At 38.5% G+C, this 19117-nt stretch overlaps 1 protein-coding gene across 1 annotated transcript in view; it reads left to right on the top strand.

The window, feature by feature from the left end:
- ADGRV1 (adhesion G protein-coupled receptor V1) overlaps positions 1-19117 on the top strand; it is a 511275-nt gene that overhangs the window by 430325 nt on the left and 61833 nt on the right. Inside the window, exon 88 of the mRNA XM_070569690.1 lies at positions 18927-19048. Within this exon, the coding sequence (XP_070425791.1) occupies positions 18927-19048 (122 nt within the window). The remainder of the gene's footprint in view (positions 1-18926; positions 19049-19117) is intronic.

Here is a 19117-nt window from a genome sequence, read left to right as displayed (position 1 = left end):
AAAGAAGAAAAGGAAAGAACTTCTGGCAAATGCAATACACTCTGTGTTGTGTTCCCCAAAGATGGCCACCATCAATTATGTCCCTCCCTTTGCAAGTGTGCTCCTACTCCCATTAAGCAGTGGAGTCTAGTTCCCCTCTTTAAATCTGGACTAGCTTTGGACTTGTTTAGAATAATATAATGTGATGGAAGTGATACTGTCCCATAATGGATCTAGCCTTTAAGAAAGACTAGAGTTTCAGCTTCCTTTCTCTTGGAAGCCAGCCACCATGTAAGAAGTCCAATTACTCTGAGACCACCGTGATTTAGAAACCCCAAGCTAGTCATGCGGAGTGACCATGTGAATAGACAAGCTTGGCCAGCCTCCAGTCATTTCAGACGTCCCAGCTCTGATTCCAGACATGTAAGTGAAGAAGCCTTCTTGTAGGCTCCAGCCCAAGTAGATACCACACAGTGCAAAAAAACTGCCCAGCCCGGATGGTAGGATTGTGAGAAATAATTATTTTAAACCACTAAGTTTTGTGGTTTATTATGTAGCAATCAGGAGCTGAGACACTCTGATTCTATTATTATTATTCTCACACCAAAATTATAAGTATGTCATTGTCACTTTAAATTTTATTGCTTGCAGAAACGTACATAAATGTTTATAAGTAAAAATGGAAAAGTACAGTATGATTTTTTTCCTAAAGCAAAATGAGGCTTACACTAAAGCAAAGTAAAAGCAATCTTACCTAGTAACAGTACGTGCTTGAATAGGATCCAGAATGACCAATATAACAGGTTTCACATGTCCTTGGCAGTAAGCTGCTTGTTTGTAGTCTACTCTCAGTTCCATTTCTGAAAAGAAAATAAAAAAACAATGCCTAGGGACCTAAGGAAAACCCCAGAGCTTCTCATAGACAATGAACAATCTCTTCCACTTGAGCTTGAATAATCTTTATGAGCACAGTTCAATCTTCCCACATTTTGCCTATAGTGGTGGGGAAAATCCAAAATATTTAAAGAAACATAATGGATCTTCATCCTCTGCTTAGATTTATACCTATGACCTCAGTCTTCAAAGATTCAAATCAGAAATCTTTGAGCCTGAAGGATGGAGTGTAGTCATTCAATGTTTGTTTTCTTCATTATTGTTTTTGAAAATATTTGGGATTTGATATTGCTCATTAAAAACTCCTAGAACAGTGACATCAGGAGTTAGTTTCCTAAGGCTTAGCACATCAGGATAAAAAGTGAAAAATAAAATCATAGAGTTGAGAGAAAGCTTAAATTTCTGTTCAAACTCCCAATTTATACACATAACCAAAGAAGAAAAGGGACTGATAATTTGTGGCAGAGCTGGGGTTTTCTAGAACTCAAGTTTCCTGACTATCTTTATCTCAGTGAACTGCCTTTTACCTGGTCTCATTTGAATCCTGAGGAGGACAGGGTAGTTCTCTATTCAAACTATTTCAGTACTAAACTGTTAAACTTAATTTACATTTGTTTTCTAGGTGGACAGAGAGCACAGAGCATGCATATGGTAGGGTTGGAAGAAAGAGTGAAAGGCTGGATTGCAGATAAGTGACAGGTGTGAATTGACTTGGCCTTGATGGTCATAGTCATTATCATCATCACCACTACCAATTAAGACTCACCATATGACAGACAATGTGCTAAGCATTTTGTATACATTATCTCAATTTTTATAAGAAGTTTGTGAAGCAAATGTTATTATTCCTGTAGTCAGACAAGAAGATCAAGGAAATGAGAGGCTTAGGAAAGTGTCCAATTAGCTGGAATTAGAAACACAGGTGACACTCAAGCTCTCCACAGCTGCCATTACTGCTAACACCAATATGTCACCCCTTAACCATTTTGTTATCCAAACTTTCAGTTAGAAAAATAACACGTAAACATGAAGTTAAACCTAGAGAACTCTAATTCAATAAAAGTAATTATTAGACCCCATTCCCCAGGAAGAATTTGAAGTGATCTGATCTGGCAAATTAGCCCTTCATCTTCTGATTTCTAGGAAATAATGCCCCCTCTGTATGGTTCTGAAACATGCCTGGTTTTCCTCAGTGTTCTCATATGTAGTGCAGGCATAATGATAATGCTTAACTTTATAGAGCTGTTTGAAGGATTAAGTGTCCATTTATATAAAGTTTTTAATACACTCTGGAACATATTAAGCAGTCAATATGTGTTGGTATTTTTATTAGCATAACAACTCTTTCATTATGTAATTGGTGCAGAATACAGTCAGATATGTGACTCCTTTGTCCTGTACACTTCCTAAATGTCTCTCAAATATGGCTTCCTCTTTCTTCATGATTATGCCCAGTATATTAATCAGCTAGAGCTGCCATAACGAAACACCATAGACTGGGTGGCTTAAACAGCTGAAGTTTATTCCTCACAGTTCTGGAGACTGAGAAGTCCCACAGTCTGGGTGTTGACCAATGTGGTTCCTAGTAAGAGCCCTCTTCCTGGCTTGTAGATGGCCATCTTCTTGCTGTGTCCTCACATGCTAGAGACAGGGAGAAGGAAGGAGAGTTAGTTCTCTCATGTCTCTTCTTATAAGGGCACTAATGCCATCATGAGGGTTCCACTCTCGTAGCTTAATAACCTCTCTAAGTCCCCCTCTTCAAATATCATTGCATCGTGTGTTGGGGCTTCAATGTATGAATTTTGCAGGGACACACTTCAGTCCATAGCACCTGGGTTATATCTCCCATCATCTCATACCTAGACCATTGCAACTGTCTTGAGATTGATACTCCTTGATTCTTGTCTGTCCCCATTCCATACTGAACCATCCAAAAGGTGAAGTTGTCCCATCATTAAAATCATGCAGTAGCGATCCTTAGACTGTAGGATAAAAGTAAAATTCCACTACTTCTCCACGAAACTCTCTGTATGCTCCAGCCATTTTGAACTACTGCTATTGACTAAAAGTGACATGATTTCTGCTAAGTCTAGACTTAACCAACTGAATTCACTCTCCCTTGCTGAGTTCATCATTTATGGTGGTCAGGAAGGAGAGGGAAAGGAGTGGAAAGTAATTTCCATCTTGATATCCATCATGAGTAGACTTCAGTAGGATGTTGGTGGAAAATAATGGTCAGCATGGTATACGTTTAAAGCCAGTGTCTGAGAACATCACAGCAGCATTGTTGCTCAGGTGCATTGCTCAGACTTTGGCCTTCAGTGTGGTTGACATCTTTTTTGATATATGTGTACGATTGCCATGTGTCAGTTTGACCCAGAGAATCAATGAACCTCTCTCAATGGTTACAATTTTTGTATATAGGTTAAGTGAGTTTCCCATATATTTCCTGGCAGTTTTTCTCCAAATTAATAGAAAGTTTAAATTTTAATTTTCCTGGCCTATTCCACTCTTTTAAATGACTTCCCCCCCCCCCCCCCAGTCCTTCTTTATTTATCCTGGAAAAATTACCAATGAGGCATTACTTTCTACTCCTTTGAAGGGTACATAAAACAGTTATTCATGTTTACAGCTTTGATCTAAGAGTACATTCATTTTTTTTAATGGATGACTAAAGTCTTCTGTTCAACTCTTGGCTGATGAAAATACAATTTCTGATTTTTTTTAGTATGTCTCTCTAAAATTTGTACGGTCATGCATCACTTAACAACAGGGATTTGTTCTGAGAAATGCATCGTTAGGCGATTTCATCATTGTGAACATCACAGAGTGTACTTACGCAAACCTAGATGGTATAGCCTACAACACACCTAGCCTATGTGGTACTCATCTCATGGGACCACCATAGTATATGTGGTCCATCGTTGATTGAAAATACCATTATGCAGCATGTGACTGTATTCAGACCATTGCCAAAGAATGTATATAAAACTCTATTAGAGAGCAGAAAAATCAGCTTTTCAAGGCTGTTTTATCTTGGAATATTTATGGCATTGAAAGCTTTATTTTCCCGCTTGCCCTGGTATATGAACCACCTCAATTGGTGTCAACATGGTGATCCTGTAATACACCAAACTCTCTAATCAGCCAAAACCCAAGTTCTTAGGTGTAAATTCCATTCTTGATTTGCAACTTTTCCATGTATTATTTATTGCCATTCTCATTATTTAGAAATATGATTCGGTGCCTACACAGTTCTTTAGAAATATATCGTCACAAAATAATAGTTTGTTTTAGTCAACACTTTAATCAACTGGTACAATATTAGAGAGAAGATCCAGAAATAAAGAAAAATAGGGTTTTTTTTTTGCTAGGACTAGAGAAGTAGGAAGTGGGAGCAAGTAATCTGGAGAATTAGCAATTTCATCATAAATTTCTTTAAAAATATGTAATTGACACAATGCCTGTGACCATAACACCATACTTAGTAGTTTACATATTAAAAAACAGAAAATTGGAGGCTGGCACAGTGGTGTAGCGGTTAAGCTCGTGTGCTTTGCCTCACGGCCCAGGATTCGCTGATCCCAGGTGCAGGCCTATGCTCTGTTTATCAAGCCATGCTGTGGCAGGTGTCCCACATATAAAATAGAGGAAAGTGGGCACGGATGTTAGCTCAGGGCCAATCTTCCTCAGCAAAAAGAGGAGGATTGGCAGCAGAAGTTAGCTCAAGGCTAATCTTCCAAAAAAAAAACTCAGAAAGTTGAATAGAGGAAAATGGGCATTTTTATAATAAGTTGTTTCTTTTCAGAAGAACGCCAGATCAAAGGTGAAGTTTGAATTTCATTGGACCAGAAGGGAGTAGCAAATTTGGTCTGATCCTTTCACAAAAGGGCTCTTTCAGTTGCCTTATCCTAACTGAAATGGTCTGCCTCATAAAAGATCACTTTCCTTACCACCAGTTGCAAGAGGCCATTCCTTCCAACTAATAGGATGTCAAAAATATTTGTGTTCCTTCCTGCACTTCAAGGTCACTATGTCCCTGCTTAATAATTTTTCCTATTTTTACATCTGTGCTTTTTGCTTCCGCCACCCTTTTCCTACCCATGTTACTGTGATTACCATTTTTCATGATATCTTCCCTTCCTGGGTCACAATTTCCCTTTCCACATCTCTCTCTGAACACAACATCTCTCTGCCCTCTCTCCCCGTTCCTCACTCCTACTGGTTCTTTATCCTCACTGTGACCTCCCATCCCTCCACTCTGTGATTGGACATTCCAACGATATTTTCACTAGCTCTCTTGATTTCCTCACCAACTTGGCTCCCTCCATGGGCAGTTTGGCCAATCACACAGTCCAGTCTATGCCACACACTTTTCTTTTTCCAGCCAATTAGTGCTACTCTGTAATAGATACTACTGTAATTTATTCTAAGTAACCTTAACTGGGCCATCTCTGCTTCTCAGATATCCTTTGGATTATCTTTAATTGGTTCTTAAGTCATCTTTGAAATAGATTCCACTGCCCTTAAGTTTTGTGCTTAATACCTTCTGTTCTCACCCTCTATACAAGATATGAAAACAACATGATGTTATCTCACTCAACTTTCCTTATTTTTATCTGATCATTTATGTTTGTTGTCTCCCTTCTGTCAACCAAAATAACCAGTAACCACTGTAGGTAGGAGAGATAAGGTGAGTTTTACTTGAGCCAAACTGAGGATTATGATCTGGGAAGGCCTTTCCAGAAAGGAAAAAAAGTGTTCAGGAGAAGCATGGTTTTCAGTACAGTCTTATACCTGTTTAGAACAAAGAACATACATGAAACACGCCCAGGATACATATTCATCAAGGTTTCAAAGAAGTATTCACTTGCAAATTAGCAGATCAACAGGACTCTGATGTCAGAAAAGGGACTAATACTGGCGTTACCAATAAGGAGTAGGAGGGGAAGTATGCATTCTTAGGAGAGTGTATTCTTTCCTTCAGTGGTTAAAGCGGTGTACAACGTATGTTTGATAGGCCATAAGTCAGGCTTTTTTAGTTCAGGACGAATCACTTTTGAACCCCAGTAGTTACCCCAAATACCTCAATATGTGAAAATCTCTTGTCACTTATTCGCTGCTGTTCCTCGCATTTTAGCTAAGGACATAAATAACTCATTCTTACAAAAGCCAACCCTCCCCATTGTGCCCTTCATCTATTTTCCCTTCTCTTGGAACCTGTTTCATTAAATTTTCCACGGTTGCCTTACGTCTTAAATCTCTCTCTCTTCTGGGTCTTTCCTCTCCATCTAAAAACATGCATCATTTTTCGCTGCCTGAAAGAGCTTGTTCATAATGCTGCTGCCCCATCAAGTTACTTCCCTGGCTCTCTCCTTCACCAACAGACTTCTTGAAGAGTAGTCCCCAGGAGCTACCTGTCTATGCTCCTCACCTTCTGTCCCCTGCCAAGCCTTGAGCGTACCTTGCTTATTCTGTCTTTCATCGCCTGTAACCCTGGACACCAAATCTGCTGACCTCTCTTCTCATGTCATTATCCTTAAACTCTTCCCAAATCAGTACTGATAGATAAATCAGGACTTGCTTGAATAGTCTGTCTCCCTTGGTTTTCATGATACTCTCTTCTTTTTATTTTCCTGCCAAATCCCAGGCCATGCCTCATTCTTGTTATTCATAATTCTGGAGTATGTGTGTTTGTCAGGGATTGCCTTTGCCTTTTTCGTATCATAGTGGTAATTTTCAAATCCGTCAACTTGAGCCCTACTTTTCTTCCCAACTTCTTCTCTGTCTCTTCCTGAGAATAGTATCTTGTCCTTAGGAAGTATAACAATTGTCATCAACTTTGCTCCTCTGCCTGCCTCAGTTGCTCTGATCTCTGTGTTATTCTTTCTCCCCTTCCTTCTCTTCTTCTTCTTAATCCTTTTATTATGTCAATGCAAAATAACCAATAACCCTTCTATAGATAAGAGAAGTAAAGTGAGTTTTACTTGAACCAGAGTGAGGATTAGAACCCAGAAAGGCCTTACAAAGGGTTCCAGAGAAGCATGCTTTTCAGTACAGTCTTATATCTTTAGAACTAAGAACATACATTAAACACATCAGGGTACATTTTCATCAAAGTTTCAAAGAGGTACTTAGTTGCAAATTAGCAGGTCAACAAGGACCCTGATGTCGGGAAAAGAACTGATCTGGCCTGGCCAATAGGGCATGGGAGGGGAAGTATGCGTTCTTGTTTTAAGAGAGTGTGTTCTTTCCTTCAGTGGTTAAGCAGATGTACAATATATGTTTGATAGGCCGTAAGTCAGGCTTTTTAGTTCAAACCGAATCAGTTTTGAACCTGAATAATTACCCCATATACCTCAATATGTGAAAATCTCTTGTCACTTCTTTTCCTAACCTTGAAGCCAGTGTAATTTCTTTTACTTCATAGTCATAGACTTTCAGGCCAGCAGTTGTCAAAACTGATCATCAGAATCATACTTTGAAAAATCATGCTTTGATGACTCCCTCTACAGACTTACTGAATTGGAATCTCCATTGATGAAGTTCCCATATCTGGATAATTTTAAAGTTTCTCATTGTTTTCTGACTCGCGGGTACCACTGCAGATTCTGTCTCTATAATATTTTTGTGTCCAGCCCCTTCTTTCCACTGCGGGAGCCACTCCTCTACCATTCCCTTGCCTCAGGCCTCCACTTCCTCTCACTTTGACCACTCCAATAGTTACCTAACTAGGCTCCCAGCCTCCAGCATTCTCTCCACCAATCTGTTTACTTTCCTATGAGATTAAGCTCTGTTTTGATTAGGCCACACCTCTTCTCAGAAATTTTAAATGGCTTTCCATTTCCTGTAAAATAATTCTCTGTTGCTTAACCTGGCCTCGAAATCCCTTCATGACCTAGTGCTACAAACTTTCTTCTCACCACTCACCTTCGTGGACCTTTAACTCCAATTAAAAGGAATAATTTACACTAAATTATGCACTTGCCTTTTTGCCTCTCTTTATGCCATTCCCACTACCTTAACCTCAATATTTACATATTTAAATATAGCTCATCTTCAAAGTCCAGCTGAAATTCCTTCTTCCTCACAAAGGCCTCCCTGACACCATTGACAGGAAGTAACTGTTGCTTTCCCTGGATTTTTATATAACTTGGTCTCTGTCTTCTTTTTTTTTTTTTTTTTTTTTTTTAAGATTTTATTTTTTCCTTTTTCTCCCCAAAGCCCCCCGGTACATAGTTGTGTATTCTTCGTTGTGGGTTCCTCTAGTTGTGGCATGTGGGACGCTGCCTCAGCGTGGTCTGACGAGCAGTGCCATGTCCGCGCCCAGGATTCGAACCGACGAAGCACTGGGCCACCTGCAGCGGAGCGCGCGAACTTAACCACTCGGCCACGGGGCCAGCCCCAGTCTCTGTCTTCTAATACTTATCTTCTACCTTTTATTATAGGGGTGTGTGTGTGTATATATAATATTTGAAAGAAGATCCATGTGTAATTCATCCTTTTATCTATCACATGTTATCTAATACAGTTTTGAGGTTTGCTACGGAAATATATTTCTTGCATAACAAGCCATAGCCAAAGTTTATGTAAAACTGTTCCAAGTGATCTGCATTTCAACTATTATGTTCTCACTGAGTCCACAAAACCTTATTTGGGAGGTGGTAATATTATTCTCATTTTACAGATGAGGAAATTGTGTCTCCGAGCAGGTAAGTAACTTACCAAGGTCACACAGCTAGTACATGGCCCTCAAGTAATCTGGCTCCAGAGTCCATGCTCATGACCACTCTACTATTCTACCTTTTTTATAAATAAATCCCAATCAGCCTCAATGCATGCTTTTTAAAAAAATGTAATTGGCTTAGGGCCTGTGTTCAAAACAGATCTTTTTCTTTTAATTGAATTTGACAGAAGCAAATTATAAAATTTAGTATAAATAACTTTCAGGAAAGCAAGTAATGTGCTTTATAATTAGGCTGTATCAACTTCCAGAAAGAAGTAGAAAATGGGTTGTAGGAAAGATTAAAGGTTTTGAAGAGCAATTTAAAGCCCCTATAGTACACTTTTATAAAGACACTGTAAATCAGTATGGTTTTAAATTAACAAGTAATTGAAATAAACAATTTTTTATCTTTACCCTCATTTAATTATATAATTTCAGAGAAGTGTGACAGTTTCCTTCTCTCCATCATTTTTCTTTCCTAATGCCAGAGTATTTTCAAATAAACAGTTAATCTATGGTTATATTAAAACCACTTTACCACCATGAAAAAAAAATAGTTTTTTACAAATATGTTTCACAAACTCTGTAACAGAATAAACTCTACCTGGTTTAAAAAAAAAATAGAAATAAACAAAAGATGTAGCAGGATCTGTCTAGCCTATTAAAGATGGATTTGAATAGTGAAAATAGTTCCATTTGGGTCTTGGGAAGCACAGTGACCAAAAAACTGTATGGCTGCACATTCGTTAGCCTTACCTACTAATGCCAAACCTGCAGTACCTAGAGTTAAATAAAAGTCCAATGCTCTCACTCGTTAAAAAAAAAAAACAAGTGGAAACGTGTAGTTTTGATCCTAGGACAAAAAGAAGCTGTAGCATCTACCTTCCATTTGCTACCAATAACAGACACCTGTGAATGTCTAACCATTTAACAATTTGAATGCCAAATAAAACAGGAGAAAAAGAGAAAAAAGCTGGAATTAAAGTCTCACAAATATTAAGGTCTACACATGACACTGACAAACAAATATACAAAGAAAATTTTAATGGTGTATCATTGGGTGCAAATCACTTTGATCAAATTATTTTAATCACTAGTATACAAATACTGTCAATGTAGATATTATTTTTTTGGACAGCCTCCTTCTCCTTGGGTTATACACATGGCATTCAATCTGGGGATTGCCTTTCTTTCTTAACACAATGGGTCCCCTTTCTTTTCTCTCTAAGGGCTTGGCCCAAGGTTTTAGTAAGAATGAGCAATAAGATATTAGTTCACTCCCATATGCATAAAAATCCCTGCCACAGCTTCAGGTGCTGTGCCATTGTTTAAATGAATGATGATAAGCCTTTATATAACAGGATATCGTACCACTTTATGGTCTGTAATTGTTGTGTATTCCTGAAAACAGCTCTGTATGTGGGTTTGGTATTAGTTTTCTGTGTTTACAGGTAGAGTTATTTAACAACAGAGAGTAACTAATATCCCCAAAGCTTTTGAGAGATATATAACATTATTTTAGAGACCAAACAATACCCTGATAATCTGATAACTGTTGGGAGAAAAGTTGCAATTAATCACATTGACAGAGAGGAACCAAAGTAGACTTTTAACTCAAGTAGACTTTTCAGAATAATGACGTGGCAGGGGAAATAAAAATAAAACAAAATTTTAAATTTATGTTGCAGTTTTATAATGTGATGGCTAGAGAACCAAATTAAGGAAAGGAGATAAGTGTTGAGGTCAGCCGACGTGTGTACAGATTGAGGATCTACGAGAAAACAGTTCTGGGAACTGACATTTAACACACTGTAAAGACAATTTCTTGAACGCATGGAGTTGTATTTAGTGTTAATTTTTCTGAGACATTGTCTCAGAATTGACTCAAGACTTCAGTGTTGAGTTTAAGCCTTTTAAATCTTAACGACTGCTATGTGATGTCGTATCAAACTACCTATAAAACATAACAAGCTATTCATGGCCAAACACATTGTAACCTAATTTCCAAAAGTTATGAGACCATCTAGTAAGATTCAAAATATAGATGTAGGCAGGTTGAAAGATGCATTGTACACTTTCATTGTGTTGTAAAAGCTAAGTGTGTTGGAAACTGATGTTAGGTGCCTGAGCTTGCCTGGAGATGAGTGTTTTGAACTCTTAACAGCTGAGTAACTAGTAATGTAGTTAGAAAACTAGGTTAAGCCAGTCTGCAGTTGTTAGTTGGCTGACTTCATGTTTGTTTTAGAACTCTGATCTTCTAAAAACTTTTGCCATAGTATCATTTTGTGAAACATTTCTGAAATGTGTTAAAAATGACTGTTGGCTGTGAACCCAAATGATAATTCTCCTTTCCATAGTTCCAAGACATGTTCCTCACAAGAAGAAAACAGATCTTTTAACCTTTTCCTTAAGAATCATAGACCTATTTGCCTCCCCCTCAGTAGGATATTATCTGGCAACTTTGAAGTACCTGGTTCAAATGGAATTACTCTAATAACAGTTCGTGCAAGGTCCATGTGGGTATGTCTCATCTAACTTGATTATTCTCCTTAGATTCAAAATTATAGCCTGCAAATTGAAAATTATATATAGCTTTTGCAAGGCGAGACCATAATTCTAGGTTTGTACTATTTTTTTTTCAATCTCAATAAATCACACTCAAAGTAAGCCTGACACTAGATTGTCCTTTAGCATCCAAGAGAGCCCTAAGTCAGCCACTGACAAAGTACTGCTATTTAGGTACTCAGCAGACCTTGAGATCCCTCTGAGAATTTTCTCACATTCTTCTTCTTTACCCCTGGAAAATATACTCTAGGCCAATACTGATTCTCTTCTCTGCCTACAGATCCCATATCTCACCTGTGCAGATCCTTCCAAATTAGCCTTGCCTCCTTCATTTATCAGTAAGGGTCAGGGTAAACCCGTGTCAGAAGGTGGTAGGTGTAGGCCTTCCTATGGTTATGTTTACCATGCCTACCGTAAAGGTATCCTCCGAGCTACTTAAATTACCTTCTAGAACAGAGGTTTAGAAATTGTGGGTCACAACACATTGGTGAGTCTCATTGCCAGCATTTTTATGTGGCACGGGATGGGATGAGATGGGATGGGATGGGATTGGGATGGGTGGGTTATGGAATGGGACAGAGTAGGATAAGATAGGATAGAAAGAATAGAAGAGAAGAGAAGAGAAAATATCAAAGGGAGGGGAGTAGAAGACACTGAGAGGTCCTTTTTAAATAGGTTGGTCAGGACGTTTTCAGTGACAGTTGGATGTGATGGAACTTATAGTCTGCACACTGAAAGCACCCCACCTCCGAGTGTGATCTTTAGACTATGTCAGGTAAACAGAAGGGTTCTATAGCCAAATAAGTTTGGGAAATTCAGGTACAAAAAAGTTAAACATGTTTCTTTATTATGTGATATTTTGGCACTTCAAATAGGCACGCAGGGGCTATCTATAGCCATGCACATTTCCCTAACTTAACTAACGTTATGATGGTGATAAGGATGAGGATGAGAATGAGGATGAAGATGATGAGCAGGTAAGGCTTATTGAGCACATTCTTTGTGCTGGGCTCTGTGCTGACTGCTTTATGTGTGTGGTTTCCCCTCTTCAAAAGGAAGAGAAAGTTTGAGAGGAAGGATACTAAATTCAGCTTTGAATGAGCTGAGTTTGAGATGCTTCGGGGATCTCCAGGCCTGGAATTCTGGAACTCTAGAGAGATGGAGATGCGTATTTGGAAATTGTTCGCCCTAAAGTGCTCATTGAAAGAAGGTGACTCTACAGATTATGAATTTAGTGAGGATAGCCAGATAAAGTAAAAAACCTGGCACATAATGGAGAGTGGAGATATACAAAGTCTAGCCTGCTGTCACAAACATTTGCGACTGTATCTAGAGACAGAGGCATAGGACTTAAGAGTGGGTTCCTTGTTATCCAAATGGGTTTTTAAGAGCTTTTGGGATGCGTTGAAGGAGTGAAACAAAAAAGAAATTCTAAAATTGAACCAAGTATAGGACTAGTGATCAAAAGTTAGGAATATAAGCTACCCACATGAGGTATGGAGTGTTTCTTTGAACAATTTGCAAATCCAATCCATAAGTTTTTATATGTTCCACCCACAACACTCTAATGCTAATTTGGCAGTTCTGTGAAATGTATGCCCTGTTGTATTCTTCCATGATGTTAGGTTTATTTACTGAGACCATCAATGGGTGACTGCATTGTGGGATTAGTGTTAACCCTTGTTAAGAAAGTTCAAGAACATAATTATTATTATCTCACCAAGAAATGGGTCAGATCAATGAAACTTCTTTGCCTCCAAGTGTTACTGTGCAAAGGGCACCATCTGCTCACTGCAAGATAAAAGCCAGTCATCAAGAGACAAGATGGTGGCAGAGAAAGGGCATTTATTAAGCGATAAGCGAACAAATCAGAAGATAAGGGGACTAGTGTCCTAAAGAACCAACTTAAGTGGGGGCACAGAATCTTGAAGCAGTTATATAGGCCAGTGGATTATAGGGGAGGGGATTAGGAATGTTGTCCCTCTGGCGTCCACACCAGATCTTTCAGATCCTTCAGTTGTCATTGATGATGGCCATCAGCAGAGGCTTTCTATGGGGGCTCATCACATTCCTAAGGAATTCAAAAGAACAAAGTCATTGTCTTAGCATAGCTAGGAGGTACATACACAAGCAGGAGTTATAAAATCTACAGAGCAGATAGATCTCCTGGAGGGTGCCTATCCAGCTGGGTTAGTTCATTCAAAATTAGAGGGTTAGCGGTCATTCCAAATTACGATGTGGTTTCTTTTCTGCAATATGGCTTCCCTTATGTCAACCTTGTGTTGAGCTGGTATCACAAGTATCTGTTAATTTCAGAAGAAAGGCCCATATTTTAGAAATAAGGCCTTTTGACACTTTTTTTTCAATTACTTTTTTTTTTTTAATTTAAGAATAATGCCTGCCTATTGTTGGAAATAGACCCATAAATATCTTAAATCTGCACTATGTCACAGTTGTGTTCCTTGTTTTACTTTGATGAGTTTGTTTTGGTAGCACATCCAAATTGTTAGAATCAGAAGATCAGTGAGGTAAAATTAAAACAAGCACTTTAGAAGATTGTAAACACAGAATAAATTTCAGCCTCATGTAAATGGGGTGTGATTTCCATAACAAAGCCATTATTGTTGTCACTGGTGCATAGCTATAAAGCCCAGGCTGCAGTTACAAAGAAAAGAGATAATACAGCACCATACTTTTTTTTAAAATGGCAATTCAATTCATTGAAATCATATTTTCTACCAAAAAATAATGGGATTTTATGTATTCTCAATGGACTCTATGAACTGCCATACGTCAACTTTCTTAATGATAGTAGTACTAAATGACACATCCACTTGCTGGGTTTTTCTTTTTGCTTTCCACAAGTAATTTCTTTCACTAAAACCTTTCAAACTACTTTGTTTTCACATTAATGAATCCTTGTTAATTTGAATGTTTAAATTAAGTACTTTAAGGATTCGATTTCTTTTTTCTCCCTATAGTGGAAGTTCATCTAGACACAAACTTGCCTTTTTTAGCATGGTTTATTTAATTGTAGTAAAATATACATAACATGAAGTTTACCATTTTAACCATTTTTAAGTGTCCAGTTCAGTGGCAATAAGTCCATTCACAATGTTGTGCAACCATCATCACTATCCATTTCCAGAACTTTTTCATCATCATCCCAAACATAAGCTCTGTACCCATTAAATACTGACTCCCTCTTCCCCCTCCTTCCTGCCCTTGCTGACCTTCATTCTACTCTCTGTCTACAAATATGCCTATTTCTAGGCACCTCATGTAAGTGGAACCATACAATAGTTGTCCTTTTGTGCCTGGCTTATTTTACTTAACATACCTTTTCAAAGTTCATCCATGTTGTAGCATATGTCAGAATTTCATTCCTTTTTGGGGCTGAGTAGTGTTCCATCACCTGTGTATACCATGTTTTGTTTATCCATTCATCTGTTGAGGGACATTGGGTTGTTTCCCCCTTTTGGGTACTGTGAATGATGCTACCATGAACATTGATATACAAGTCTGTGAGTCTCTGCTTTGAATTATTTTGAGTATATACTTAGAAGTGGAATTTCTGGATTATATGGTAGTTCTATATTTAACTTTTCGAGATACCACCAAACTGTTTTCCATAGCAGCTGTACCAGTTTACATTCCCACCAGCAATGCACAAGGTTCCAATTTCTCCATATCCTTGCCAACATTTGTAATTTTCTAGTTTTTTGATGATAGCTATCCTAGTGGGTATGAAATGGTATCTCATTGTAGTTTTGATTTGCATTTCCCTAGTGACTAGGGATGGGGAGCATCTTTTCTTGTGCTCATTGGCCATTTATATACCTTCTTGGGAGAAATGTCTATTCAAGTCCTTTGTCCATTTTTTAATTGGGTTGTTTGTTTTTTTGTTGTGGCAGTGTAGGAGTTCCTATATATTCTGGATAGCACAGTCTTTTATATAGGTACTCTTCTTCCTTGGGCCCATTACTATGTTTTTAGGGCTTCCTTTCAGTGAGAACATTGAAATGATTCTGTTTTCTCTTAACTAATTCACCCCTAAACAAAAATGTCTGATGTTACCAATTATAAATGCCTGCTTCAGTAAGCATTGGCTTATAGAGACAACAGAAAAGTTATTAATAGTTCACCAAATGTGAAATGTTAGCTTGCAAAATATGAAACTAAAATGATTTTCATTAAATGGAGCATTAATTTTCAGTTTGCCAAATGGAATTCATAGTAACTGTTAACCAACAACATGCCCCTCCCCCCACTTTCATCACCATCACCCACTCCCAACACCCTCTCCCTTTGGTCGTTGTGACTCAAGGCCCCAGAGAGGGTGAGAGGGGCCTCCTTAAGTTCAGTGGATTAGCCATGCAGCTTAAGTTTCAGGGCCTCTCACTTGCAAAGGCCTCTTCTAAGATCTTATACGTAATTATGCTTTTGCGATTTTTACTTTTTAAAGAAGCCTCTCCAAGGTTTATAAATTTCAGGCCCACAGAATCCAGATGTGCCTCTGGTTATGTTTCTTCCATCTGAAATCATGTCGTTGCTGCACTGCTGGAAAACCAGCTTCGGGTCTATTGTTCAGTACACTGAGTTATTTCTAACTGGCTTTCTTCCTTGCCGAGTTTCTGATCTGGAGTGCCAAGCTGCCACACTTTGCTGCAGAGTTCCAGAAGAACCCGGGCCATGGGTGTTTCTCGTCGGCTCGGCATGCTCTCTTGGCTTCCCCGCTGAGCTCTGTCAGCACACAGCACTTGTTTGGCTTGAGGCACTCAGAAGGAACATGCAGGCCAAATTTTGAAGATTTAGTTCCTGGTTGTTCATGCAAAATATGCATGTCCTTTTGTACTCTGCACAGAGCCATAAATAGACTTTTGTACTTACACAGTGGGAGCAAAAAATGTAATTGCCAGGCTTGAGACCTAATGTTTGAAAAATTTCATGAGCACAGCTTAGGCAGTTCCCTAAATATTAGGGTATCCTGTCAGAAGTAAAAATGAGCCTTCTGGCCCTTTATCAAATTGTATGATTTCGTTAAACAAAAATGAAATTTTAGAAAAATGAAATAAATCTTAATAGCTCCTCTCCTGTCCTGCTGCAAGGCATTAATAACAAAGGAATTATTCATCTGGATAGACTGTCTTATATTATTCTTATTTTCTCTGTGTAGTTATAAATAATAATTTAGACATATGCTTGCCGATGAAGGGTGTATCTGACCAGACATCAGCATGGTCTCCTTCTAAAGACTTTTTTCTTCTCAAAAATAAAAAATTGCTCAGGTTCCCTCTTCCTCTTCCTCACTCCCCTCCATTTCTTTCCTTTCTCTTTTTGTTTTTTCCTTTCCCTTCCCTTCCCAAACAATTCCATCGTAAAGCCATTAGTTGGTGTAGAGCAAGGTGCAGCAGCCACAGGAAGCTGTTCAAGCATGAAGGGTTGAAACCCAGTCATTGTGAGGAGGCATCCATGTGAGGGGTGCGGTGCAGCCTAGCATGAGGTGTCAGAACCTGAGTGAGTTTGGGAGGCCATCTCTGCAAGGGAAGGAACAACAGCAATGGGAGATTGGTTACAATCAAATAGGGCAGTTGATCAAATAGGTAAATATGTTAAGAATAATGAGAAACAGATTTCTTAACAACAGAGAAGGGAGTTACAAAAATGGACATGTAGAAAATTGGAATTAACCCTGTCATGTTGGATTGAAAGTGGAAATATTGGTGTGAACTAATGATTTTCATTGTGTAGAGATAGATATAGAAATAAATTTGTAAATGTGTGTTTGTGTGTGTGTATGCATATACGTACCTATATATACTCTCCAGCTCTGTTTACTGAGAGAGCTTAGGAGCAGCAACACCCTAATAGCAGAGAGCATACCTAGCCCCAGATCTTGATTTCTAATGCCATTCTCCCCTAAAAGAAACCGGAACTGGGACAGGGAGAATACAGGATGAGCTTGAAACATCTTGTTGGGCCAAAGAGCAAGGAAGTGCTCACAGAATGATGAAGACATAACAAAAGGCAAAGAAACTATCTTGAAGGGGCTCCTTCTAATCAAACTTAGGACAGTTTGAGCATCAAAATAAATGACAGTATTGGGTAATAACCCATTGAATAAATTGAGAAACTATGAGTCCATATTATAAAAATAAATAAATCAAACATTTGAGAAGGGAAAAGATATTTACCTAGTTTCAAAGTAATGCCACACAGATACCTATTAATTACAAAGGGAAACAGACTAACTTTACAGTGGAAAATCTGTGCAGCCACTACCTTAATCAAGTGACCCAAATGAGCATCCTGAGTAATGGGACAAATTGAATTCTTCTGCTATCCAATGGAATGCTATAAAAAGAACCCAGCCTCACTTCTGTGCTTTCTGCCAGAGTTTATAATCTGAATCATGAGACATCAGACAAACTCAAATTTAAGGGCACTCTGCAAGAAAAACTGGCTAGTAATCCAGAAAGTCAGAGTGATGAAAGCCAAGGAAACACAGAAGAACAGTTTGAGATTGAAAGAGACTACAGACACTTGTCAGCTGGATCCTTGTACTACACAGGAAATTATTGGAGTCACTGACAAATCTTGAATGGGATCTCAGGATGGTAGTAACATATCAGTGTTAGTTTCCTGATTTGATGGTTCTATAGTATTTATGTAGGGGAATGTCTTTGTAGAAGATACACATGAATGTATTCAGAGGGTGATGGGAGCTCAGGTGGGCACCTTTCAAATGGTTCAGGAGAAAAAACTTGGCTTGTCATACTGTACTTGCAATTCTTCCGTAAGTTTGAGATTATTTCAAAATAAAATAAAGTTTAAAAATTGCCAAAGTTGTATTTAATTGTTCAAATTTCCACAGTGTATTTGAATTTTAGGCATTACTTGATGGTGGGTGTATATGGACTTTGAGGTCTGTCATGAGAGTTATCAGTGGTGTGGTCCACCCTGGTGTCTTTCAACAGCTTGGAAATGTGTTTATTTGCAGCTGCTAAGATCTGATGTACTTTGCAGATTTTACAGAGTTTGTCATATAAATATTAAAATCTCCTCTTAAAGATTTTCATTCTGATACCAAAATATCAAAGACAAGTGGGAAGGGTAATGAAGTTCCTTGATCCTGAAGAAATCTCTTCGAAAACTATTGAAGCAAATTGCACAAGAAAATGATGGGTGGAATAAGCTTAGTGTCGACAGCTGTGAATCGGTCATTTCATCCCTGCTCTCAACCTTAGCTGAAAGTTTGGTGTCTTCTCAGTCAGAAAAAGAGATGAGTACATATTTTTTCATCACATACAAACAGGTTTTCATATCATTTCTGTTTTAAAATGTTGTGTTGCACTACACTAATTTCAGGAGCACACCACTGCCTACCATTTTCTGGTGGAGCGCTCTTTTAAGGAGATTTACACTCAGTCTCCCCTGGGATGGAAATGTGATTGTATGTCCACAGTTGTTCATGGCACTTCCTGAATGGTCCAGCAGGTGGGAGTGTAGGAGAGGAACAGTTCTCATCCTTCCCATCCCCCTGCCTCCCAGCCAAACAGAAAGAATGTGGACTCAGCAATGTGCCTTCTCTTCCCTGGCATAAGAATGGGATTTCCAAGGTTGTTCTTTCAAAATGGGTACTTAGGCATGGAGAGTATCACAAGAAAGGAGCCAAAAATAATTTTGTGTATAGATGTGACTATGCAGTATTCTGAAGCTCAAACATTCTTCTTTTTTTTTTTTTCTTTTTCGTGATTTCTAGAAATTCCTCTGGTTTTATATCTCTTTGCCCTAATTTCCATGACATGGCTTTGGGGAGGCCTGCACATGGCTTACAGACATTTCTGGATGTTGGTCCTCTTTGTCATTTTCAACAGTCTGCAGGTAAGCCTCATGGTTTTTGTTACTGATGGCACACATGTATCCTAATGAACACATGGCGTGGAGTTTCAG

Source organism: Equus przewalskii, chromosome 13, assembly GCF_037783145.1.
Source record: "Equus przewalskii isolate Varuska chromosome 13, EquPr2, whole genome shotgun sequence".
NCBI lineage: Eukaryota > Metazoa > Chordata > Mammalia > Perissodactyla > Equidae > Equus > Equus przewalskii.
This window is presented reverse-complemented; position numbering and strand designations above follow the sequence as displayed.